The sequence below is a fragment of the Protomyctophum parallelum genome, assembly GCF_964188405.1.
Source record: "Protomyctophum parallelum genome assembly, chromosome: 2".
Classification (NCBI taxonomy): Eukaryota; Metazoa; Chordata; class Actinopteri; order Myctophiformes; family Myctophidae; genus Protomyctophum; species Protomyctophum parallelum.
The window spans coordinates 25,781,975-25,808,600 of NC_139699.1; the positions used below are offsets into that span (position 1 = coordinate 25,781,975).

The window sequence follows — 26,626 nt, forward strand, 5'->3', positions numbered from 1 at the left end:
GTATTGTTGTGAAGTGCACAGAGACCCCTTGGGGTGATGCGCTATAAATAATTATAAACTGAAACGGAGTACTTTTTCCACCACTGCCTTTTCTGCAGGCTGAAACCTGGTATTTACAAATGTCAACTATTTATGTATGCCCTACTTCAGTGGTTCTCAACCAGTGGAGAGCCTTGTATGACTCCACCAGATTGTGGCAGTATTGAGTTCACAAGTTCAATCCTCCTCCAACCATGGAGCTTGTAGATTGGGTATGTAATTAGAATCATGAAAAGTATCAGTTTTAGACATACAAGGTTTCCACCCGACAGCGTCAATATGTTTGTTTTTTTGTTTTTACAGTAAAGCTCATGAATTTAATTATGCATGGATGAAGACGTTCATTGAACTCATTTCTCTGGGGCTGTCATTTGGAATCGATAGCCCAACGGTTCAGAAAGCCCTCGCTCTTGTGTCACGTTGGGGCGTCACTTGACAGTGAGTCTCATGTTGGAAGCAGAATGCAGGCTTTACGTAAGCTGACACTGTGTGTGTGTGTGTGTGTGTGTGTGTGTGTGTGTGTGTGTGTCTGTGTGTGTGTGTGTGTGTGTGTGTGTGTGTGTGTGTGTGTGTGTGTGTGTGTGTGTGTGTGTGTGTGTGTGTGTGTGTGTGTGTGTGCGCGTGCGTTGCAGCCTGGATTCTGTTGCTTCTCGTAGAAGAGGGCTTCGCTCTGGCTCAGAGAACTAAAGGTAAGGATGAATAGATATTTCATGAGCAGTTTGAACGACAACTGCATTGTCTGAACATGGAATGCTTTAAGTCTGCTTCAACCACTTAAACCAGTGGTTTTCAACCAATGGACCTTGAGGGGACCTTGAGCTAAATGATGGAGAGTTGGTAACCAATTTCTTTTTTAATGAAACCAAATGGACGCATAAGGGTCCATTTGGTTTTATTTTACGCTCTCAAGAGTAATTTACAAGATGTCTACACAATTAGAGAATGCAGAATAATTGTTATATTGATCAATGTGTGCCTGTAATCTCTCCTAATGGTATCACACAGCATGGAATTGTGGACAAAGTCGTATTCATGAACGACAACATAATATTCTAAGTTGTGGGCCCGAGAGGCTAAATGTCATCAAATGGTGGTCCATGGCGCAAATGCTGAATAAATAATGGACCTTGATATGAAAAGGGTTGTAAACCACTGCTCTACACCAAATCTCTTCTAAAAAAAAGTGGTGGTTCAAGTGGTTAAACCACACAAAAGGTCATGTGGTGAATTTCTCTTTCACTTCTGTCTGTCTGTCTGTCTGTCTGTCTGTCTGTCTGTCTGTCTGTCTGTCTGTCTGTCTGTCTGTCTGTCTGTCTGTCTGTCTGTCTGTCTGTCTGTCTGTCTGTCTGTCTGTCTGTCTGTGTGTGTGTGTGTGTGTGTGTGTGTGTGTGTGTGTCTCTCTCTCTCTCTCTCTCTGTGCTGTGTGCTGAAGGTAAATGGAGTGCTCCTTTCAGAGCAGAACGTGGGGTGCGGCACGATTGCTCTCTGTCGGAGATGTTGTACTGTATGTATTACTGTTGCATAGATTAGGTTATGGTGTGATCGTCATGGTCTGATCCTACCTGGCTTTAACACAGCACATGTTTTATCATGCGCAGACGACATTGCAATCCTGGTCACCAATCAAAAAGATGTTGACGAGCTAGGAAGGCTTGTGAAATACTTTTGTAAAAAAAGTCAGCACAGTCAGACTGTCTGAGGATCATGAAACCCCTGATGAGGAGGACCCTTAGCTTTTTCCTGATCTGAAGGGCTGTTCAGAACCGTTGAAAGAATTGGAAAGGGGTTGTGCATGTGCTGTGCGCTCTTAACATTAAATGGGAAAGTTGATACAGATTCAGTGTGGAGAAGGTATTTTGAACTGATGAAAGCAAACCAGGGTGGAGAGCCTTGTATAAACTCCTTAAAGAAACAGACTGGGGGAAACTATTTCAAAGGAGTGAACAGGACTAATGATGCATCTTTATAAAATATATTGCTGAAAAGTTAATATTAATGGGACCATACAAAGCATCATATTTGAAAACAAAGATAGTTAACTTTGTTTTGGTACCATAACTATTAAAGTAAGGAAGAACTGTGTACCGATTCCTGTGGATATATGTGGATAGGTGGAGACGATTTGTCATTGTTGTTTTTTTGTTTTGTTTTTGTTTTTTAATGTGGCAGTCTGGCAGAATTGATGCCTTGTGAGTTTGTTTAAAACTTTTGAAGAGAAAATGGTCTAAATATTATAATTTGTTTGGACATGAAAAACAAGATAGAAAAGGTCTATTAGTCAGTGTGTTCAACCCATTGGTCAGGGCAAAGGTATAGGCTATGGATAGACTTTAGGTTTCATAAAGAGATGAAAAGTCTGGACAATTATGTTCAACAAATAATAATGATCTGAGCATGAGATATTATGTTCGATTTTCGGGTAAAATTACCTTCATGATGTGAATGTTTGAGAGTGAAAAAAGTAAAGTGTGAGAACAAGGTTGTTTCTCTCTCTATATATCTCTCTCTCTCTCTCTCTCTCTCTCACTCTCTCTCTCTCTCTCTCTCTCTCTCTCTCTCTCTCTCTCTCTCTCTCCAGAGTTGGCGAGTGAGCACGGGGCCCAGATCCCGGGTCAGAATGACTGTGGCATATGGGTGCGTAACATCAACGGAGGGGTCTTCACCTCGCCAAACTACCCCACCACCTACCCCCCCAACAAGGAGTGCATCTACATCCTGGAAGGTACAGCTGCCCCTTCCTCTCGTCACAAACCTGGGGAGCGATGAATAATAGGCCAGTGTCACAATTGTGACATTGTGGTGAAGAGCACCTTCCCACATTGACTTAAAAGGTTTCATGACATTCATTTCCATTTATTTGTATTTTTCATTTTTCATTTAGCTTTTATGACCTAAAATAAACCTGAACTTTGAACATTCAGTGGATTTTCTGTGGTCTGGAGTTTTCTCTGAGGTTTGGAAGCCTTCTGAGCATATATGGGATTTGCAGGCTGTGACGTGCACAAACAGCAGGAAAATCAGAGCACTTGTTTGAAAAAACCCCAGACCACAGAAAGTCTACTGAATGTTAAAAGTTCAGGTGTTTTGGGTGCAATTGAGCTCAGAAAACCTAAAAGAATTAAGAACAATTACAATGTCACAATCTCTTTAAGAACACTGCAGCCCTTCTCTTCTTCTTTTTTTGAGGGACGCTAGCCCCTCCTATATTCAAATATTAGTGTAGATTTCCGTCCTACACAAACTAAATTCCCATTGACAATGAATGGAGCATTTTATGTCATAGTGTCTGAGCACTGCAGTGAGCTAATCGGCTTAGTGTCTATTTTTGTCCTACACAAACATTAAATTCCCATTGACAATGAATGGAGAATTCTCCGTTTTAGTGTCTGAGCAAAAAGGCTATCTAATGTCTATTTTACGTCATGGTGATGTAAAATGATAAGAGCGCCCCTCACTTCACATGGGTGTGATTTAAAAAAATACTGTGTTGATGTTATTGACAGGATGTGTGTGTGGCTATCGACTGAGACATGCGAGGAGCAAGCCTCTGATACAGATCTGAACTGAGTTGATAGCATCCATCATTGTGTTAAGAATGCCTTTCTGATCGATAGCCTTAGAATGGGAATCATGCAGAATCATTGATCATCTTATCGAAAGTGGGTAAAAAGCAGCGCAGGACCAGACTAGAAATGCACTCTGTCGAGCTGCCAACTTGCGCAACTTATCTCTCACCACTCAAATTGGTTACGTCATCCACATATGTGGATGTGAACGTCCGTCCACCTCCGTGCTGCAGTTCCACTTCTCTCCAGTAGGTAGTGGCAGCTTCAACATTGGATTGCCTTTTCTAGGGCCTTGGTGTTGTCTCTTGGAACCACCGTTTTTACATAAACATACATAATTACGTCATCAGCCAATCCCTGATTGGCCGAGCGACGCCACCAACACACGGGCCCAATCCAATCGGTCGAGGGGCCACCGACATACGCAGCGAGCTGCCAACTTACACTCTGATTGGCTGAGCGACACCACTAAAAACACACAATCCCTGATTGTATTTGCCGAGCGACGTCACCATAGACAATACACAATCCCTGATTGGCCGAGTGTGTCACCGAAAATTCACAATCCCAGATTGGCCGAAGCAGTCATGGACATACAGTACGTAGCCTAAAACAGTACTTGCACTCTGCTCGCGCAAGTAATAAGAGACATTCCTGAGGCTCATGGAGCCACGTATTAATAAATATCATTTAATAGTTGATTTAATTATTATTATTCTATTTTCTTTCTATGTATCGTCACATGTAAAATAAACACATTTCATGAAATGCAAAAAAAATCTGTGTAGACAGAGGTAGAAAACAGAATTTACATATAGCTCAATAGCTCCCCCTAGGGACAAAGCAAGGCTAGCCTACCCTGGTCTACCTTTTTCCCTTTTTTCTCCTTAAGTGGTATTGATACTTTTACTTAGGACTAAGTAATAAATGTGAGTACTTCCACCACTGCTTGCGATGAGAGACTTGCATCACAAAGGGTCTGCAGCGACGTGACAAATGGAGCCTATTATTTTGTACTACTTTCAGGACAAACTTGCACAAAGAGCGTATTCATTAGTGAAGTATTAATCGGATAGCATTGTAGTCGTAATTCATGGTTTGTGCTGTCAATGGTGCCATGGTCCCCGGGTTAATCAGCTTAATAGGTAATTGTACAATTATTCTGTTCTCTTTTACTACATCAAGGTGTGTATGTATGTATGTGTGTGTGTGTGTGTGTGTGTGTGTGTGTGTGTGTGTGTGTGTGTGTGTGTGTGTGTGTGTGTGTGTGTGTGTGTGTGTGTGTGTGTGTGTGTGTGTGTGTGTGTGTGTGTGTGCATGTGTGTGTGTGCATGCGTGCGTGCGTGCGTGGCCATGAATTTGTACTCAACTCAACTCAAACTTTATTTATAGAGCACATTTACAACAATGACCAAAGGCATACCAAAGTGCTATATAGGTCATATTAAAATCCTTACACTTGCCCGAATGTGATGACATAGCCGGCTATGGCCGTTTTTTGCCCAAGTAGTGTTTTTCGTGCAAAACTAATGTTTGTAATGGATTCAGAATCATTAAAACCCTCTAGTTTGACACGTCACGTGCTACTTAAAGCATAATGAAAATTGGAAAATGTTGCCTTAGGATGTTAATTGTATGGTCACATATAACTGGCGATAACTGGCATTAAGCTACTGAATTGGAATATGTATCATACCAAAATATAAACTAGAGAGTAGAGACAAATACGGCCACCTTTAGTGGTACCAATTTGTCAAAATATCAGTGTTGACCCCTGCACTAGTAGTTCACTCTAGTGAAGGAGCAGAATGAATGTGAAGGTGCGAGTCTATAAAGTATGTCCCAAACGGAAAGACCTTTGCCTCTTTTTTCTGTGCAAATACTAAAATATCTATTTGACCAAAGCAGAACATAAACGATTGTGTAAAGTTGTCCTGAAATGCAAATCAGGATCTACTCGGCTGTGAGTGGCATGCTTTGATGTTATGTTATTTCTGTGCATCCCCTTCCTGCCTGTCCACCCAGCTCTCCCCAGGCAGCGCATCCAGCTGGTGTTCGATAAGAACTACTACATCGAGCCCAGCTTCGAGTGCCGCTTCGACCACATCGAGATCCGCGACGGCCCCTTCGGCTTCTCGCCGACTATCGACCGCTTCTGCGGCGGGAAGAACCCCGGCCTGGTGACGTCCACGGGACGCTTCATGTGGATCAAATTCACCAGCGACGAGGAGCTGGAGGGCCTGGGCTTCCGCATCAAGTACACCTTCATAGCAGGTACCCATTGTTCTCTTTTTGTGTATGTTCTTTTTTCTTTCTCGTAAATTAGTGGTGTAAAGGTTTTTTCAATGTTGTTATTGAAGACATTATTCCTACTGTATTATCTGTAGTATTTACCATGAACTACAATAGATGAAAGCTGTCAGAGTCATCTTGTGCTTCAGCAGCTTGAAAATGTACACATTCATTTTAAATAAATTATACAAGTAAAGCAAAAGTAACTGAATTAATGTAACTAGTTACTTTTATAATGCATCACCTAGTGAAGTAACTAGTTACTTTTTGAGAGCAGGAAATAGTAAGTAGTATTTAACTGTCTATAACTAATTCCTTTTTTAAGGTTAACGTGCCAAACACTGATTAACATACTGCCATACAGATTGGACAACATTTTAATCACTAAAGACAATTACATAATAGAGCTTTAAACACGCACGCACGCACGCACTCCTCACATACATAAAGATACAATATACATAGAATGATGCACATTCACATGCAGTTACAGAACAGCATTCCCCATTTTCTTTCCCCATGGTCAAACAATCAGAGCTCCCGAATCCGTGAGAGTGCAGAATCCCAGGACATCTGTGTGTGTCCCAGCATTGTGTGACAGATATTAATGCCAAACAGAATGCCAGTTGCCGCGCAGCCGTCTCTTTTCCACACATCACCATAATGGGACCTTATCTAGTCTTTGTTGCTTACTGTAGCTTATTTTCTCCTGCCATGAAGTGCTCCTTCCAATCTGTATTCCAATCATTTCAGACCCAGATTTCCATCTGCACGTGGGAGGACTGCTCAACCCCATCCCAGGTAAACCTTTCAATACAGCTTTGTCGGGCAAGAAACCTTGTATCTTCTGTGTTTCAACTTGTTTTTTTGTTTTGTTTTTTAACACCCTAGTGTTTTTACTATTGTTAAATCGTTGTTTTTAATAACAACTAAAAAGGGAAAGGTTTTGGACTTACAAGGTATCCCTCACAACAGCAACAAAATGCCAGTTGTTGTCTGATGCCTTTTGAAGAGACGTCCCTCCGTGCTTTGGACTTTGGAGCTTATCTTATTGGAAGCTGTGGCATGGAATGCTTGGCACATACAAACGTGTCGTCACTGTAAGGTGGAAACCTTGTATGTCCAAAGAAATCAGCTTGCATTCCATTCTCTCGCATATTCTATTGCGTACCTTAATGGGGCTTTCTGTAGTCGTGTTTGCAGTGGCGCGGTGAGGGAGAGGAGAGCGGGCTTATAGTGTTAGCCCAGGTCCCAGGCTTACTCATCTGCGAAGAGAAAAGCCTGGTCACAACCTAAGGCAGAGACAAATACGATATTATTCCGACCAATCACAACACTTGTTTCATTCACGGAGAATGTAAACTGATTTGTAAAGCATCAACCTCATTTCCTTGAAAGTTTCCAAAATCCCACAACGTCCACCCAAAATAAACGATAGCGTCTACAGCTTAGTGTCCCATTGGCCGTATAGGGCTAGTCTCCCATTGGCTTAGAGCATGGGTTTTCAACCAGTGGTCCGCCATGGGAAAAATTTGCTTAGAGAAATTACACCCTCCTTTAGTCACTTTATTTACATAGCGTTGTGAAACGGGCCCATGGTGAGCGTACACACGTACACATCCGTTATCTCCTCCCCTCCCTCCTACTGTATCTCACCTGACCTCTCTCCGTCCGTAAATCCTTGAACTTCTTCAAATAAAACGCTGTCCCTCCCGCCATTTTGGGTCCACTCTTCTCAGCCTCCATTTCCTGCATGCTTTTAATCCTTGCCACCCCTAACCTTCCTTAATCTGCTCTCCCTGCTTACTGTAACAACCTCTCCTTATGCCTATACCTTCCTGCTGCTTTCCTCTCTCTCTCTTTCTCTCTCTCTCTCTCTCTCTCTCTCTCTCTCTCTCTCTCTCTCTCTCTCTCATTTACAACGTGCTGATATTCCTTAATGTCTATATCAGGGGTATTCAACTGGTGGCCCCCTTGTGGCCCCTGGAAGATTTTGTGTGTGCGTGCGTGCGTGCGTGCGTGCGTGCGTGTTTGTGTACGTTGACGGTTGGTAATGTCAAGGCAATAATGTTTATGCACTGTCAAATAGGTCTACATCTATTCTAAGGCAGCATATACCTGTATAGACATATTATCCTGCTCATTACTGTGCACAAATGTATTATAAATCTTTGAGCACAAAATGCTGTTTGAGAACCCCAAAATGTTCCTCGTGCGTGCACGCTGTGCGGCCCCCCACACACAATCATTCTGCAGTTGTGGTCCCCGGCCCGGCATAATCTATTTTTTTTTTTTTTTTAACCTTTATTTAACCAGTAAAAACCACATTGAGACTGAAGTCTCTTTTACAAGTGTGAACTGGCCAGAACAATAGGCAAAATAAGTGACACAACTCTGCCAGTAACAAAAAATACACAACAAAAACAGGACAGACATACAATGCTCATAAATACAGTACCCACTACCGAAGAAGCTTAAAGGGAGAACAGGAACGCGACCAATATGGACTAATAAATAAAAACTAAGCAACGGAAATTGCTAGTTGACTAAAAAGCAAGCAGACAGTTGCTATACGTCAAAGCAGGAGCAATGTATGGGAAGTGTGCCCATGGCAATCCATTTAAAGCTCACTAGGGGAATCACAGCAGCCAGTTTGAGTCTGGACTGTAGGTCATTCCAAGACCAGGGTCCGAAATAAGCAATGCTTTTTTTCCCAGCCTCAGATTTAGTTGGGGGCACGACATAGCGTAACCAACCATTTGATCTGAGGTTGAGAGAGTTTTGGACAAGTTCAAATTTAGACCAATGTAACGTGGGAGGTTACCAAGAATGGCTTTATAAATGAGAGTATACCAATGTAGCAACCTGCGAGACGTTAAGGAATACCAACCCACGAGGGCGTACAGAATACGTTGAATATAGAACAGTTATTCTATGTGTAATTATGCAGATCTATTTTTGTTCTTTCTTGATATCCCCCGGTCTCCCCTCCTCCTCTCCCAGACTGTCAGTTTGAGCTCAGTGGTTATGATGGAGTCATTCGGTCCAGTCAGGTGGACGAGGAGGACAAGGTGAAGCCTGGAGACGCTCTGGACTGTATCTGGACCATCAGAGCTCCTCCACAGTCCAAGGTGAGCACTGAGCGGAGCCGAACACCCATGCAGTACCACAGGTCCCCGCCAGGGGTTCAAATCCCCTCACGGGTTTAACTGTGAGAGTGTTCAAAGATCAAACAGAGTAGGCCCGCAGGGCTGCTGCTAGGGTTGCCAACTATACCTGAAATTCTGACTGTATCTGAAGTGTGTGGGTATTCAGACGGTACTAGTTTATTTGTGTGTGTGTGTGTGTGTGTGTGTGTGTGTGTGTGTGTGTGTGTGTGTGTGTGTGTGTGTGTGTGTGTGTGTGTGTGTGTGTGTGTGTGTGTGTGTGTGTGATTGTATGTGATTTGTCTGAGTTTGTGCATGTCTTTAAATGGCACGTGTTGCACTGTCTCCTTTTTTGTGTTTGTGTTTAATTAGTGTAATTGGTTGCATCTGTGTTGCAATCAGCTATAGCTGTTTATGCCGTGCTAACATGGACAGACAAACACACACAGTCACGGTGCTGCAAACACAGCTTAACAACCCAAAGTCACTTATAATGATGACACTGGTCATCATTGTAAGCATAGGCATTTTAAACCAGAACAAGAAAACCTTAATGAAATGCGCAAAACAAAACACAGATAATGACTGTGTTCCATTTCTATTCCTCTTCCATCCTCTGGCCTGGTTTCACTGCTGTTGCGTCTCTCCCATGGTTAAATGGGTCATCAGCACATACTGGTCACCACACGCACACACACACACACACGCACGCACGCACGCACACGCTCACACACACCTTGATGTAGAATAATTTTACAATTATCCATTAAGATGGTGAACCGGGGACCATGGCACCATCATGGTTGGGAGGCATACTTTGGTTAGACATAGGTTAGACATAGGTTTGGTTAGACATAGGTTGGTTACCTCATGATTGCATGAATCATGAATTATGCCTACAGTGTTATCTGGTTAATACTTATTTCACACTAATACTTATTTCACTAATGAATACAGACAGACAGACAGACAGACAGACAGACAGACAGACAGACAGACAGACAGACAGACAGACAGATAGGCAGACAGACAGACAGACAGACAGACAGACAGACAGACAGACAGACAGACAGACAGACAGACAGACAGACAGACAGACAGACAGACAGACAGACAGACAGACAGACAGACAGACAGACAGGGACGGACGGACGGAGTGCTGTTGCTGAAACGGCAGCAAGCATGCAACACAGGAAAGGCTCAGTTAAAGAGTAGAGAGATAAGAGAATAATAAATAATAACATTTGAGAAACCCTCTCTGCTTGCAGATATACCTGCGCTTCATGGAGTACCAGATGGAGCACTCCAACGAGTGCAAGAAGAACTTTGTGGCGGTGTATGACGGCAGCAGCGCCATCGAGAACCTCAAGGCCAAGTTCTGCAGCACGGTGGCCAACGACGTCATGCTGGACAACGGCGTGGGCGTGGTGCGCATGTGGGCCGACGAGAAGAGCCGCCTCAGCCGCTTCCGCATGCTCTTCACCTCCTTCGTGGACCGTGAGTGACGTTCTCCTCCCCCCCCCCCACCCCCCCTCCTTCGTGGACCATGAGTGACGTTCTCCCCCCCTTATGTGCACACAATATACAACAGTGTTTAAACATGTACTTAACTCGCCTCACAAAAACTATACCTAAACCTAAACTTAACCCTGACCCTATAACCTCACAAAAACTATACCTAAAGCGGTGGCTGTCCGAGATATGTTCTGATAGGGACAGAATGGTAATCCACCCCTACCTCCCGACATGTCTACACCGCCTTGTGCGTTGATCAAGTGAACACAACCTCTGCTTCAGCCAATCACAAGCCGTAGTTTGTGTAGTTTATAGATAGATGAGTAGTACAGTCTAGAGTGTGTGCATTCCTGTCTGAGAGTTGGAAACTTGGAGGGGGATCACTGCCAACGAGTGGCACACACATAAACACACACACACACACAAGCACGCGGCACGCGCACGGGACTCCCACCGTTGTCTGCCAACTGCGACACCGTAGGGGGCTTTGGGCCTTAAGATTTATGAGCAGCCAAAATTCTCTGTGCATCAGCAGTCGCTAACTGGCACTAAAAGGGTAATTTTCAGCAAGGGAAGCTAATTGTACAGTTTTGTGTTCAAAGCGCAGAGATCAGTGTTGCCAGCTTTTAAGCAACCAAGTCCATGAAAACAACCCCCAAAGAAGTGACTAGGCCACATCTATCTACATCGTCTATTTGAAAATAGCCGATCCACAAGCTCACAACGCGTCGCATTGCGATGCGTTGTAACAACACGAAACTGGGGGTCTCTGGCACAAAATATCTTTAGATGGGGGGTCAGCTGACAAATGCATACGTATGTTTTTGATTGATTGAAGACATACAGAGGCCCGTTTCACGAAACTTAGATTAGCGATTAAACCGGGATTTAACAGATATCCTGGCTTAATATATCCTGAATCAGCGATTAACCGGTTTCATGAAAACGGGTTAATCTCGCCAGATTAAGTTTGCCAGTTAACCTGGATATGTTGAGGCTTGATTCAGTTTCATGAAAGCAATGCCACACTAGTTACCATGGAAACAATGTGGATTTAGCCTGCTCCGGACCAGGCTAACAGCCAGGTTTAACCTAATCCTGATGTCTTTACTGTTCATTAAGCAGTCAATCTGATCACAAACCAAATATTTTTTCCACACTTATTCAATTATTGTGAGTTTATGTTGCCTTGTTTTAATCGGTCTGCATTAAAGGACTAATTTAAGCACTATATACAAAATCAAAGACACAAAATATATAGGCTGCACAACAGCTTGTGAGCTTGTAGATCAGCTACTTTTGGTGAATGTTCCCCCAGAATAGGTTTGCTGTGGTGCAAGTGGTAAAGAAGAATTATTATTATTATATTATATAGAAAAATAATTGTAAAGGTAAATATTACCATTACTCATTGTTTTATAACATATTACCATTGTAACATTTCACCTGCACTATTGAACCCATGACCCACGGTTCACCAGTCTGGCCCCTGTCTGGGCAACAACCCCCTTCCCCAAAGGTAGCTCCCTCAGAGGAGGGAGTTATGGCCAAATATCACGATGCTACAATATCATTATGCTTACAATATTAAGAATTCTGTTACATTTTGTTACAATTTCATTATGAAGTTTTAAGTTAAGCGTAGTGGTAAAATGTAGACTATATTTTTGGGGTAGTTAATCATTCAGTCTATCCACTATTGAGAGTATTTTCTCTCTTTAATTACAGCAGCAGTATTTCTAAATCCTAAACGTTTTCTTAAAAACACATGTTTCTATGTCAATGGTGCTCAAACCTTTTCATGTCAAGAACCCCCAAAAGGATATTTATATAGGCCGCAGACCCCCATCTCAGGGGCCCCCACTCCCCCAGGAAGCAAAGATTTGAGCAAAAAATTTATATTCAAAATATATTCACCCAAACATTTGCACACATTTTCATGATTTTTTGATTAGTATAGTATAACATAATGGTTAAAGTGGTTAAAATCTAATATATAGTGACAGTGATGCTTTCCCGGTCTTAAGGTTTTTTTTTTTTTTTTTAGATTTTTTTTTTGCGGTTTACGCCTTTTATTGATTTTTGAAGGGACAGACAGTAGGCTGACAGGAAACGGGAGAGAGATGGGGGGATGACATGCAGTAAAGGCCGTGTCGGGTCCGGGAGTCGAACCCGCGGCACACTGCGACTGGATTACCAGTACGGTGACCAGACCGTTACGCTACGACCTGGGCCCCGGTCTTAAGGGTTAATGGACTTTTAAATTCAGCCAGGGTGGAGGGTTTACTATTTTCTCTCTTTTTTCCCAAATAGCTCTTAGAACCTTTTGGATCCTCATTAATCCTCATCACACGGCTCATCTGACAGTAAACTCAAGTCTCTCAGAGTAAGTCCAAAGTCCTCTTCAGCAGAAGTCAGCAGCCAGCAGGTTTACTTAGAGGTCGGAGGCATTCATCTTTGTCACTCTGAGAGCGAGATTGGCTCTCATGTTGGCCCTCCATCATCCTCAAGGCGCCGTGTCCGCAGAGTGCGTTTTTGAATTGGCAGCGCCTGCATGTCTGCCATGCATTTCTCTGGACAGTGTGCCCCTCGTCCCAGTGCCAAGCATCACGCTTCAGTTCTCCCGTTGCCCGGTGTTCTTGTTTGAGCCCAGCGTCCTGGGAGCTTCATGCTGGAAACAGTTCAACATTTGGAGAGAAGTGCTGCTCTTTTGATCCTCCTGGCTGTGTCTGACAACCCGGTTATCGTGACCATGACAAGTCCATGTTAATAGTTTCAGCTATTCAGATGTTTGTGCTAATAACATAGATCAGGACATTCCGGGTTGCACGTTGCGGCTATTAATAAAGAGTGCTGTGGTCATCTGTCGTTGCTCCAGTTATCGTTATCGTTCTTTCTGAATTCCTTATTAGTTTTTCTTTTCTTTTTCTGTGACTCGTAACTCCTGGCCGCAGGCTTGGCACCTTATGGAGGCATAGTTTCTCATTGTAGACTAGACTGTGTTTTGTTTTAGTTTTCTGACCGACCAACTTGTGGGACATTGAGGACAATAGACGGTGGCAGAGGCCTGCTTTGGAACTTAATCCTCTGACACAGTCCTCTCCGTACACAAACACATGAATGTATACATGAATCGGTTACGACACATGCACAAATTCACTCACACATACTGACAGTAACACAAACTCATGCAAGCATGCTCCTCCTGCTACCACGAACACACACATGCACGCACACATGCATGCACGCACACATGCACGCACAACGATGCATGTGTCGGGGCCTGCATGGCCCTCAGTCTTTCAGTGGACTAAGCATTGAGGTCAGACACATCCAGAGACACATTAAACAGGAATAAAACGTTGTGACACATTAATGTGCACACTCTCTGCCTCCCATACGTACATGCACACCCACAACTTACAAGCATGAGGGGCGGCCACGCTCCCAAGCGCCTGAGTCGAGGATATTGGAGCTTCGAGCAAATGCCACACGTGAACGCTGCCAGCCAGCGCAAAAATAAATGCTCAGTGGCACGCGTGCCTTACATCCCCAATGTCCCGTTGTCAGAGTTGTTTAGCTCAGAGTCGGGGGAGGGGTGGCTTGCAGTCCGCAACTGTGTAACTGAGATAAAGGCACAGTGTGTGCGTGTGTGCGTGCGTGTGTGTGTGTGTGCGTGCGTGCACGAATGTGTTGTCTAACCTCAATGTGTCATCATGGCATCAGGTGCAAGCACATCAGTCACCAGTCATAATAACCAATATGACCATATATGGCACTGGCAGGTGAGTCAGTAGGACCCAACAGCACACAGTAATGAGAGTGAGGAGAAATCAATTGGCAACGACTAAATTGGGAAAAGAAAAAAATAAATAAAGATAGGATATTAATAATATCTCAAATGTATTATAGCACTTCTGAATACCCAAAGACGCTTTAGATGGGGGGCATGAGGAAACCACAAATAAAAACAACTTAATTAGGAGAAAAAAGGATGGTGTCTGAATTAAGGGCTTTGTAAGACGAGGAATGGGTTTAAAGCAAAGACGCTAATGCTGGAGAAAGATTATCTCTTTTCCTATAGGTTTTGTCAGTACACGTGAAGTATCGTTCTGAACCAGTCTTTAGAGACTTGTTAGAGCAGTCTGATAAAATGGAATTGCAGTAATCCTTCCCGGAGGTAAGAAACTACCGGTGGTTCAGTCCAAGGACCTCGTAGCTGAGAAAGAGATGAAGCAGCCAGGAACCCCCCACTATATATGGTATAACATTGTGTAGCCACAGGACGTACCGGGCATATTCCCGGTGGGGATTTTTTTTTACAGGCAGGCAGGCCAATAGGCGGCAGGCCACCAGGAAAGGTCCGGGCGTGCTGCCATTCTGCCAGTGCCATCATGATAATTTCACTGCACCTGTATCAGTGAGTGACAAATAAACCCTCTACAAAGGGTTGTGTTGGTTTGGTCTGTCTGTTGGTTTGTATCATTTATGTTGTTCTGTAAAAGTGGTGGTATTAGGGGCTTGTTTGTTAGTGTGTGCCTCGACGGAGTGGGCGGTAGAGTTTCTGCTATCTGCGCGCTGGTTGTGGTGGGCCGGTCTGGGCCAAATTCACGCGAAAATGACCGGGCCGAATTTTTGTCCCAGTCCAGCCCTGGATAGTATAGTAAACTTTTTATAGACTTATAGATTTTTTGGAGAGGTATAGGAATAGAGGGAATTACATGAGGGCACAATGAAATAAATGCATGGATAACTATGTTGTTATTCATGCATTAAGATGAGTTATAGGTGACTCTGGCATGCAGATAGTCATTACGTTATTAAAATGATGGTCTTATAAAAGGATTATGTGGGAAGACGATTAAACATTCCATTTTATTCCATAGAACAAGATGGAGAGTGAGGTTAAGACAGTGAGTGGCTTTGTTTGCCCTCGGAGGGAAGCCTATTGAGTGTAGTAATGAGATAACCTGGTGCTAAGGCTATCGGTACCAAATGTCCACAATGAATATTAAAATTGCGGCAACAACTACTTCATCAGTGCTGAGCAGGCAATGATGGTGACTATTGGGCAGTGTTGGGGAGTATTAAGCTACATGTAGCTGAGCTACGTAGCTGAGCTACATTTTGCTGTAGCTTGTGGTATTTTAGCTACATTCATATTTGTGTACCTCGTCAAGTAGCTCAGCTACCTTTTGGGTCATTTTTTGTAGCTTAGCTACTCAAGTTACAAGCTACAATTTTGGGCAATAACATGAAAGAAATATATTAATTTTGACCATTGGTTGCTGTGTTAATTCTTGTACTAGAACCCCCTTTGAAAAATCAAGGACTGTTCCTTTTTCTGATTGCTTTGAGGGCATATCAGCACTTGACAGCTGCCTCTAATTGGCCTCTGATTGGCCCTGGTATCACAGGGTGGGAGGGGTCTCCCAGGGGGGAGCAGGGGTCTCCTAGAGGGGAGGAGGGGTCTCCCAGAGGGGAGCAGGGGGATGAGGGGTCTCCCAGAGGGGAGCAGGGTGGGGGGGTCTCCCAGAGGGGAGCAGGGGGAGGAGGGGTCTCCCAGAGGGGAGCAGGTTGGGTGGGTCTCCCAGAGGGGAGCAGGGTGAGGAGGGGTCTCCCAGAGGGGAGCAGGGTGGGGGGGTCTCCCAGAGGGGAGTAGGGTGAGGAGGGGTCTCCCAGAGGGGAGCAGGGTGGGGGGGTCTCCCAGAGGGGAGCAGGGTGAGGAGGGGTCTCCCAGAGGGGAGCAGGGTGGGGGGGTCTCCCAGAGGGGAGCAGGGGGAGGAGGGGTCTCCCAGAGGGGAGCAGGGTGGGGGGGTCTCCCAGAGGGGAGCAGGGGGAGGAGGGGTCTCCCAGAGGGGAGCAGGGTGGGAGGGGAATCCCAGAGGGGAGCAGGGGGAGGAGGGGTCTCCCCGAGGGGAGCAGGGTGGGAGGGGTCTCCCAGAGGGGAGGAGGGGTCTCCCAGAGGGGAGGGGTCTCCCAGAGGGGAGGAGGGGTCTCCCGCATGTACATTCTCAATTTAACGCTGAAAAATAAAAAGTAGCTGAGCTACTTTGAGCTACTTTTTCCATGTAGCTGTAGCTTTACAAGCTACATCTCTCCAGGGGTAGCTATGTAGCTTGATCAAGCTACTGCCATGGTGAGCTACTTGTAGCTTTACAAGCTACGCTTTCAAAGTAACTTGCCCAACACTGCTATTGGGTCACTATTGGGTGCATGAGAAAGGCTATGAACAAGTTATAAGGATTACAGTTTATTTTCGTTTCAGGGCACTTCTGCCCACCACTGCAGTGTCTAAGGGTACATGTATAGGAACACACAGTGTTCGGGGGTGGATACCCCGGGCGCGGGACGGTTATATTTGTCATTGTACAATACATACTCCTAAGGTCTGGTTGGTGGCAGCAGGGAGTGTTGGGCATGGGGAGGAGGCATGGGGAGAGAGTATGTTTTGCACTCTGTCCGTGTGTGTGTGTACGTGCGTGCGTGTGTCCGTCCGTCCGTCCGTCCGTTACCAGATAATCTCCGGCACCGTTGGCCCGATCCATGCCAAACTTTGCACACACATTCCCTGGATGCCAACAACGAATATTCCTCAACGGCCTGTTATAGCGCCACCATTAGGCCGATTTAGGCAAAACACATTTCTGCAGATTACTCGTACACATTTTATCCAAACATCACACAATTCGGTATACACTATCTCCATAGTCATGTGATCAACACGGATCTGCACCATTTCCCATCTTCCATCCTGATTGGCTAAGATTGGCTTCCAAAGCTCACATTGGTCCGTTTCGAACAAAATGCCACAAATCACAAACACAGTAATTTCCGTGAAATTATACACGCACATTTCCACTAGGCTGAGGACGACATGCCACAATTTTTATTCTTCATGACACAGCCAGGTTTCAGTGAGACAAAATACATCTAGATCAATATGCTGATAATCTAATAGCTTAAGACCACAGAGATCTAATTTGTATGTACAATAACTCTTCTGTTTGCTTTTGATTCAACTGATTTAAGAGGTTGGGGGCAGATGCAGTAGCCTTCGGTTTTTGGGTCTCTACGTCGTCCTCAGACGAGCCCTCAATCATTGCTTCCAGGCATCCCGGTTCTCCGTACATCTGGCAAGTTCATTGGTACTTTGCGCTCTTGTGTCGTTCTTGAGTACATCTACGTATGTTAGTGTGGGTCATCCTTGTGATCGATGCCCGGTGTGTTGGTTCCCACAGGGCCACAGCCATAGACTGTAAAAGAATATGGACAAAGCGTTCTCCGGGTCTGATATGGACGTAAGATGAAGCCTGTCAGTAAATCGCCATCTTTCTAGATCCGTTTGGGCCCAGCTGGCCATTGGCTGGCCCAGACAACGAGGCTAGACTTCCCCCCTTCTTCTTCGTTGGTTTTTATTTTGACTCGAGCGGGGGGGTGGTCCCGATCATAGACTGCAACGGTAGCCACGCCCTCAGAACACTCGACTTTTTATAAATGTGACCATCATTTTCCAAAAAGAATATTATGACATGAGAAATGAGACTTTAAACTAGTCACTGGAAGCAGAAAGTATTCATGACCATGTTTATTAAGGTAATACAGTCTAGGTGAAGTTGGGCCCAATGACAGCGCCACAACAGGCCATTATATGAACTTTCAGGAAGTCAGGATTTCCTACTGGCTTCACACAAATCCAGCCTCACTGCCGAGAGAGAGAGAGAGAGAGAGAGAGAGAGAGATCCAGTAGAACTAAAAGTAATTTTATGTTTGGTTGCGCTCAGGTGTTGCACTCTGAAAATAGCTGCGTCACATTGTGAGCTTGTAGATCGGCTATTTTCAGCATGCAACCAAGTGCAAAATCTGCCATTATGACAACAAAATACTTTTTTGTCAACAAAATCAACTGTAGATTTAAATCTTATGATATTTAGTTGACTAAATCCAGACTAACACTAAAACATTGCAGATGACTAAAACTAAATTTTATTTTAATTCAAAAGACTATGACTAAAATAAATCAAAATGTGCTGTTAAAATCAACACTGCTATGAGAGCTGCACCACCCAGTATATGGACGTGTGCCATCACTGCTAATCAAACCAGCTTTGCCCCAGAAAGTCTGGCAATTATCTATGAAGCTCATGTCATTTTTTTGGACACCAGCTTGAGAGTCGGCGGTTAAATAATGACATGCGGCTGTACATAATTGTCGCTGCTCAAATTTGGCAAGTCGATGAGATGATGGGCAAAACATGCCAGGCTGCCGGCCTGTTTATAGCCCAAAGACAGTTTGAATTTAAGCCCCCTGCCCTGTCTCGAACATCCATGCCCTCTTCCGTCCGTTCCTAAGTGTAATTTATCATCTCGTCGCACAAAGTGTGTCACGTGTGGAAACGGCCACCGTACGTAAGCGTAAGCTCACGATTGGCAATTCTTCCCAAGAATGAAGAATAAAGAAGAATGAAGAAGGTTTACAAGCAGCAAAATGTTATTGGGACTTGTTCCGGCAAAAAAAAAAAAAAGCTTTGAATTAGCAGCAGTTCCCAAAAATGTGCAGGTACATATCTAACCAATAGCAGCAGTGTTTCAATCGAATCGAATGTGCAAAAGAGTCAACCGTATACAGAACGAGAGTCATCGAACGAGAGTCATCATGTCAGTTACAAACTATTGTCTTGGACGTGTGAGCTTGTATGTCAGCTGCTTTTCGGGCCCGCCCGTGACACAACATATGAATGAGGCTTTAGCCTGTAGCATCTGGTGTAGTGCATCCATCTCCCAGGCCCAGCAGCCAGCTTCAATTACCAGGCCGCTCCATCTCTGCCGCCTCAGCCTTCATACGCTAACAGTCAGTTTAATGTGCAGAGTCTCACAGCACCTGGCCAGCCATCTGTGCTCCATGATGGCCCTTTACGGCTCCTCAACCACTCAGCAGCCCTCCTTCTCACTGCTGGACAGGAACAAAGTACATTTACTCCAGCACTGTACTTAAAAAAAAAAAAAAAATCTAACATTTCTAACAAAACCTTGGTGTACTCAACATGCCTGGGTTCACATTCTGGCAAGTGGACTAAAAGCCTGGTCTGTGTTCCAAAATCGCTGTGTGAACCGGTCTGGAGCGAATGGTGAAATACGTCATGTTGTAGTACTGATTTATAGTCATCAGGCAGCAAACCACAAGGTAGAATAAGAAAGTACCCATTCATATAGTTCTGATTCCGCCTTGTGGTTTCCTGCTAGATGACTACAAATCATTGACTACAACATGACGAAAGTTACCATCCGCTCCCGACCGGATCATAAACACGAAATGGAATGCTGTCCAGGCTAGAAGGTTCCCAGTTCGATGCCGGGCTCCCCCAGAGTTAGTGTCAAAGTGTCCCAAAGATGCTGAACCCCTAATTGCTCCCAATGTGCAGGTTGGTGCCTTGCATGGTTTCCTCTTAGCCTGGCGCAGCCAGACTTCATCGCAATGCAAGGCTAGTTTCCTCTGCCATCAGTGTGTGTGTGTGTGTGTGTGTGTGTGTGTGTGTGTGTGTGAATGGTTGAATGTAATGCGCAATCATTGTAAAGTGCTTTTATCCTTTAGTATTTGCCACGGTGCTTTACTATGATTGTGCATTACATTGTAAAATGTACCATTTACCAAATGCACCATTTAAGTACCGTCCTCATGTAAATGTACTTTACCGGTAGTTACTGTCCCTCTCCTCTCCTCTCCTCTCCTCTCCTCTCCTCTCCTCTCCTCTCCTCTCCTCTCCTCTCCTCTCCTCTCCTCTCCTCTCCTCTCCTCTCCTCTCCTCTCCTCTCCTCTCCTCTCCTCTCCTCTCCTCTCCTCTCCTCTCCTCTCCTCTCCTCTCCTCTCCTCTCCTCTCCTCTCCTCTCCTCTCCTCAGCAAGCCTTTGCCACGGCAGCATGCACATGGCCCCCTAGAGGGCCTCCTCATCATCATCCCTCTTCATCCTTTGGCAAGCAGGAAATGATGATGTATGTATGGGGGCCCTCACTCTGTCAGGCCTCCTAGTGGCTGTAGGTAATTTCATGCCACCAATCATCCGTTATACTCGGCTTGATCCTGATTGGTCAATCAGGTGTTCAGCAGAGTGATGTTTCTCAGTAACAGACTGATGCAGTGTCGCTGTTTACGTTGCTATGGAAACCGAAGCTAATGAAGTTGTTAAATGCCATTGACAATAAATGGCCGGAATGAGATGATGTATGATCACTTCACACGGGTGTGATTTTACATTTAATTTAAATTGTATAATATAGAAGTCAATCTCAAGCTGAAACCATGCTCATATTTTGAGAATTCATTTGATTTCACCTTTATTTATTTGGGGAAGGCAAATTGATTTAATCTCCCCAGAGCAGAGCCTACAATACAATTATTCCATGAACAACATTGAACATCAATCATAGATTACAATATCACAATCCAATAATAATCCTAATAATAACAATATGAAAGTTAAATACCACAGGGAAGGAGGCTGAGGAGCTGGGGGAAATGTCACACCGACAGCTGTATGACCTGCTTTGACAGCTATAAGCATGTACAGTATATAGAAGGAGCAGTGAACAGTGTGGCTGCTTAAAAAAGACCGCCTGATTTTCACTGAGGGAATGTGAGCGTGAATGAGATAGCTTGTAGCGAATGAGAATGAAGAGAATTTGACATGGAGAGACAGCTGATTTAAAGGAGCATGAATGAATAATGGGTCCGGGGGAAAATAGTTACAATGAAGCTGCCTGCATTCCATAATGAACTACGCCTCGCGCTTGATATAGAAACTGAAGGAAGCATCTTTATTGTCACTAGATACTGTAGTTTTGCCCTCACTCATCAGGCCAAGCAGTTGAAAGGGTCAGATAGTTCAAATTCCTGCAGGGAGTGCACATCACTGAGGACCTAACGTGGGCAGTGCAGTCAGAGCGGATCGTGAAGAAAGCACAACAACGCCTCTTCTTTCTCAGAAAACTGAAGAAAGCTGGACTGGGTCCAAAAGTTCTAAGAGCTTTCTACAGAGGCAGCACAGAGAGCATCCTGACTGGTTGCTTCACGGCCTGGTATGGCAACTTGCACTGACCTAAACCGCTAAGCATTGCAAAGGCTTGTGCAGACAGCCGAACGCATCAGCAGATGTGCTCTCCTTCTCATCCAAGCCCTGTACGATGAACGCTGTGTCAGTAAAGCTCGAGGAATCATGATGGATTCAAGCCATCCCAACCGCAGTCTGTTTGAGATGCTGCCGCATAGGAAGCGGTTTGCAAAAAAGCTTCTTCCCCAGAACAATCAGATACATGAAGGAACTGATAAGAACCAGAACGTATCAGGGAAAAGGAAAACGCTAGACCCCCCGCACCATTGCCCTCTTCCCGGACTATTAAGCTCGAATTGCACCTCAGTCTAAACTATTATTGTTGTTTATTTATGGAACATAGCCTACTGTGAAGGAAAACAATTATAATTTGCTACTACAAGGAAAACATGCACATATGATACTTTTTTTCTACTCTTTGTTTGCTGTGTTTCGCTGTGTTTGCTGTTTGATGTTATGTTATATATTTGCTGCTGCATTGCCTGAAGGAAGCCAAACAAAAATATTACACAACAATAAAGCACAACCTTGAACCTTGGAATTGTGGACAAAATCATATCAAACGATGACAAAATATTGTGTTGGGTCTGAGAGGCTAAATTCCATCAATGTCAAGGTGGTCTGTGGCTCAAATGCAGAATATATAGTTTAAGTAAGTAAGCAAGTAAATTTAATTTATATAGCACCTTTCACAGAGAGGCCTCCAAGTGCTTTACATAGAATAGAAATACAGAACAAACAAGCAAACAATGCAGATAAAGGTTTTTGCTGTACAATTCCGCTCAAACAAGACGACAATACGAGCATCATAAATACATCATGAAACAAAAGGTAATTTAGGTTATTAAGTTCATGTTGAACCATCCGCAAAGTCTTGTTGAAAAATAAATGTTTTAAGGCAAAAAAGATGAAATGCCAATATAGTGGGCCGTGAGTCGTGACATGAAAAGGGTTGAAAACCACTGACTATATGTCTATCAACACCGACAAGACAAGCAAAGGTAAAACATCATCAATATGTCTGTGGTGTCCACATGGGAGCCAGGCTGTTATTGGACCTCGTCTTGTTCAATCAATAGTCTGTGTCAAAGTATTGGCTTGACTTTGTGAGCATCCATTTAGATTAGAACATTTAGATAACCTAACATGACCTACAGTGTAACACTACACTGCACTACCTCCCACAGCAGAGCATAGATGCTCTTCATTTGAGCTAAGAAACATCCCTTTTGTATTATTATTTTAAGATACGATTATTTAGTTAATTTGTTTTAGTAGTTGTAATAATAATAAAAGCTCAATGAAGCTTTCTTCTGCAAATGACAAGCTGTATACTGTATAGTGACAGATAGGTGTTATTTGTCTTTGTGTGGCAGCTCCCTGCTCGTCCAACACGTACTTCTGCCACAGCAACATGTGCATCAACAACTCGCTGGTCTGCAACGGAGTCCAGAACTGTGTCTATCCCTGGGACGAGAACCACTGTAAAGGTTAGAGTCAACCTATTCCATTTTTACATACTTGTTCTATATGTTAACTATATAGAACAAGTGAATATATATATATATATATATATATCAAAAAAGAGAAAAACCTTCCAATGAAGGGACTGCACACTCCAGGGAACAGAGACGGACAACTTACTGCATCAAACTTATTTATTAGCACGACGCGTTTCGCCGTGAGCTTCGTCAGGTTTGGAAGGTTTTTCTCTTTTTTGATGTCTATGCCTGCTAACTAGACTTGCACCTCCTACGGGTCTTTTTGGATGTGCAGGAGTCCCTTTTTGTCTCATATATATATATATATATATATATATATATATATCAATGCAAAAAGATTGGTATTCTTATCGCTAGGTTGAAAGTGAGAGACACAAATGTTTTGTTCATAAATGTCTCCTCTCTCCTCTCCTCTCCTCTCCTCTCCTCTCCTCTCCTCTCCTCTCCTCTCCTCTCCTCTCCTCTCCTCTCCTCTCCTCTCCTCTCCTCTCCTCTCCTCTCCTCTCCTCTCCTCTCCTCCCCTCCCCTCCCCTCCCCTCCCCTCCCCTCCCCTCCCCTCCCCTCCCCTCCCCTCTCCTCTCCTCTCCTCTCCTCTCCAGAGAAGCGTGGCAGAGGTCTCTTCCATCAGATCACCAAGACCCACGGCACAGTGATTGGTGTCTCCTCAGGTGTGGTCCTGGTTCTCCTCATCATCTCCATCCTGGTCCAGATGAAACAGCCCAGGAAGAAGGTATTATAATACATAAATATAATATAATATAATATAATATAATAGAAACCTTTCCACAACGGGTGAAGGATCGACAGACTATATTAAAACTCATTCAGTGGCAAGAATATTTAACCAAATGTAGTCATATAATATTCATCTTCACTATACGATTACACCGTTTACAATGGGTTTTTCTGCACATTCGTGAAAAAGGAAATCTGCTTGTAAATCCAATTATGTAATCCATAGTTATAGCCAATTGAAAATTAAATGACAAGGTTAGGTGGAACGATTCAGGAAGAGAAATATGAGGAAGAGGGGAAAAAGTGGTGGAGGTGGATGCAGGAGCTTTATTTCTTCTCCCTCGCAGACTACCTAGACTGTATGGCAATGGATCATAGGTTAGCCGAGATCGCCATCTAGTGTAAAACATAAAAACACGTCCATGGACTGTCTGTCAGGCCCTTCAGCCTCGTCAAAAACCTCCCTAGCTGTTCGCCTCTTATACCCAAAGAAGCTCTCCTTAAATGGTGATAAATATGAACAAGCTATACCCTATAGAGAAGCTGACATGTCAAGAATGACAACAGGAGAGGAGAAGATGACAGCTGCAGACCAGGGGCTTATAACTAAGTCAGATTTAGCACATTAAATGGGAAATTAAAAGGGAAATCCAACACAACAAAATAATCGCATCCGTGTGAATCGAGCCGAGCAGACTGTGCGTGACCAGTGGTTCCCAAACCTTTTAGCCCGTGACCCAAAAGAGAAAATATTCTAGTGAAATGAGCAGATCTACAAGCTCCCACCGTGACACTTTGCAGCGCATAGTGAGCTTGCCGTATTTACTACTTCTTGTTTTCTAATTTATGGATTTTTCTTTGATTTCTTTCATGAAATTACTGAAAGATATATTATATTGTTTTTAATTCATGATTGTTTTTTTGGGGATACTTTTTTTAAATGTTTTTTTTTAATTTCTTTGAAATAATAATATCTAAAAACAAAATGTAGGAAACCAAAAATAAAGGCACCATTAAAAGAAAATCTGCTATCCACAAATGGGTCCCAGACTCCCAGTGCTAGAGAACCATAGCCTGGCTAATAACCCAGACTCGGTCTGGCTTATTAGCCAGGCTAAGAGAACCAGTGGTGTACATGGTATTGTATGTGTGTTGTACAGGAGGTGGTGTACATGGTATTGTATGTGTGTTGTACAGGTGGTGGTGTACATGGTCTTGTATGTGTTGTACATGGGTGGTTTACATGTACATGGTCTTGTATGTGTGTTGTACAGGTGGTGGTCTACTCTAAATTGTCTTGTATGTGTTGTACAGGTGTTGGTCTACTCTAAATGGTCTTGTATGTGTCTTGTACAGGTGGTGGTCTACTCTAAATGGTCTTGTATGTGTGTTGTACAGATGATGGTCTACTCTAAATTGTCTTGTATGTGTTGTACAGGTGGTGGTCTACTCTAAATTGTCTTGTATGTGTTGTACAGGTGTTGGTCTACTCTAAATGGTCTTGTATGTGTGTTGTACAGGTGATGGTCTACTCTAAATGGTCTTGTATGTGTGTTGTACAGGTGATGGTCTACTCTAAATGGTCTTGTATGTGTGTTGTACAGGTGGTGGTCTACTCTAAATGGTCTTGTATGTGTGTTGTACAGGTGATGGTCTACTCTAAATGGTCTTGTATGTGTGTTGTACAGGTGATGGTCTACTCTAAATGGTCTTGTATGTGTGTTGTACAGGTGGTGGCTCGGCGGCCCGGTGTCTTCAACAAGGCGGGCTTCCAGGAGGTGTTCGACCCGCCCCACTACGAGCTCTTCTCGATGCGCGACAAGGACCTCTCCTCGGACCTGGCCGACCTGTCCGACGAGCTGGACAGCTTCCACAAGCTGCGGCGCTCTTCCACCGTGTCGCGCTGCGTGCACGAGCACCACTGCGGTTCGCACGCCTCCGTGGCCACCGGCACCGGCACCCTCACGGGCACGGGCGGCGGCGGCAGCATGAAGCACAGCCGCACCACGCTCAGCTCCATGGAGCTCTCCTACCACAACGACTTCTCCAAGCCGCCGCCCGCCATGAAGACCTTCAACTCCACCTCCAGCTACAAGAAGAGCTGCTACGGATACAAGCAGCACTCCTCGCAGACTCACGACTGTGACCAGCAAGTCATCGAGGACCGCGTCATGGAGGAGATCCCCTGCGAGATTTACGTGCGCGGAGGAGGCGGCGGCGTAGGAGCCACGGGCGGAGTAGGAATGGTTGGAGGCGGGGGTGGAAGTGGAGGGATCGCGGGAGGAGTGCAGGTGGGCATGGGAGGGGGGGTGAGCGGCATGGGAGGGGTGAGTGGCATCGCCGGCGGCACCATGGGCATCGGCGGCGGAGGGATGATGGCGGGAGGCTGCGGAACCCTGGGCGTGCGCGGAAACAGCGCTCGCAACAGCACCACTGTGGTGGACCCACAGCAGCGCTCCATGTCCATGGACTTCTAGATGGAGTGAGAGAGAGAGAGAGAGAGAGAGAGAGAGAGAGAGAGATGAAAAGAGGCCGGGAGGGTTGCAATATTTATCTTTTTCATTCAAATTCCATTGATCAAATGCCGTGGGATTCTCTGAAGTTAGGTAACCGGAACAGTGTGCACCTGGTACCTTTTTTTTTCTGGGCAGAGTAATCCGGAACATTGGTGAGAACAGTGAGCGCCGGAGGGGCCGAGTAATAATTCCAAACTTGTGTTTTTATAG

General features: G+C 44.5%; 1 protein-coding gene across 1 annotated transcript in view; it reads left to right on the plus strand.

Moving 5' to 3' along the window:
- neto2a (neuropilin (NRP) and tolloid (TLL)-like 2a) overlaps positions 1–26,377 on the plus strand; it is a gene marked incomplete at its 3' end in the record, with an annotated part of 35,572 nt that extends 9,195 nt beyond the window's left edge. The window contains exons 2-10 of the mRNA XM_083759442.1: positions 672–728; positions 2,618–2,761; positions 5,631–5,879; positions 6,651–6,698; positions 8,901–9,028; positions 10,312–10,540; positions 23,040–23,153; positions 23,765–23,895; positions 25,631–26,377. Of these exons, the coding sequence (XP_083615568.1) occupies positions 672–728; positions 2,618–2,761; positions 5,631–5,879; positions 6,651–6,698; positions 8,901–9,028; positions 10,312–10,540; positions 23,040–23,153; positions 23,765–23,895; positions 25,631–26,377 (1,847 nt within the window). The remainder of the gene's footprint in view (positions 1–671; positions 729–2,617; positions 2,762–5,630; positions 5,880–6,650; positions 6,699–8,900; positions 9,029–10,311; positions 10,541–23,039; positions 23,154–23,764; positions 23,896–25,630) is intronic.
- Positions 26,378–26,626: the final 249 nt, after the last annotated feature.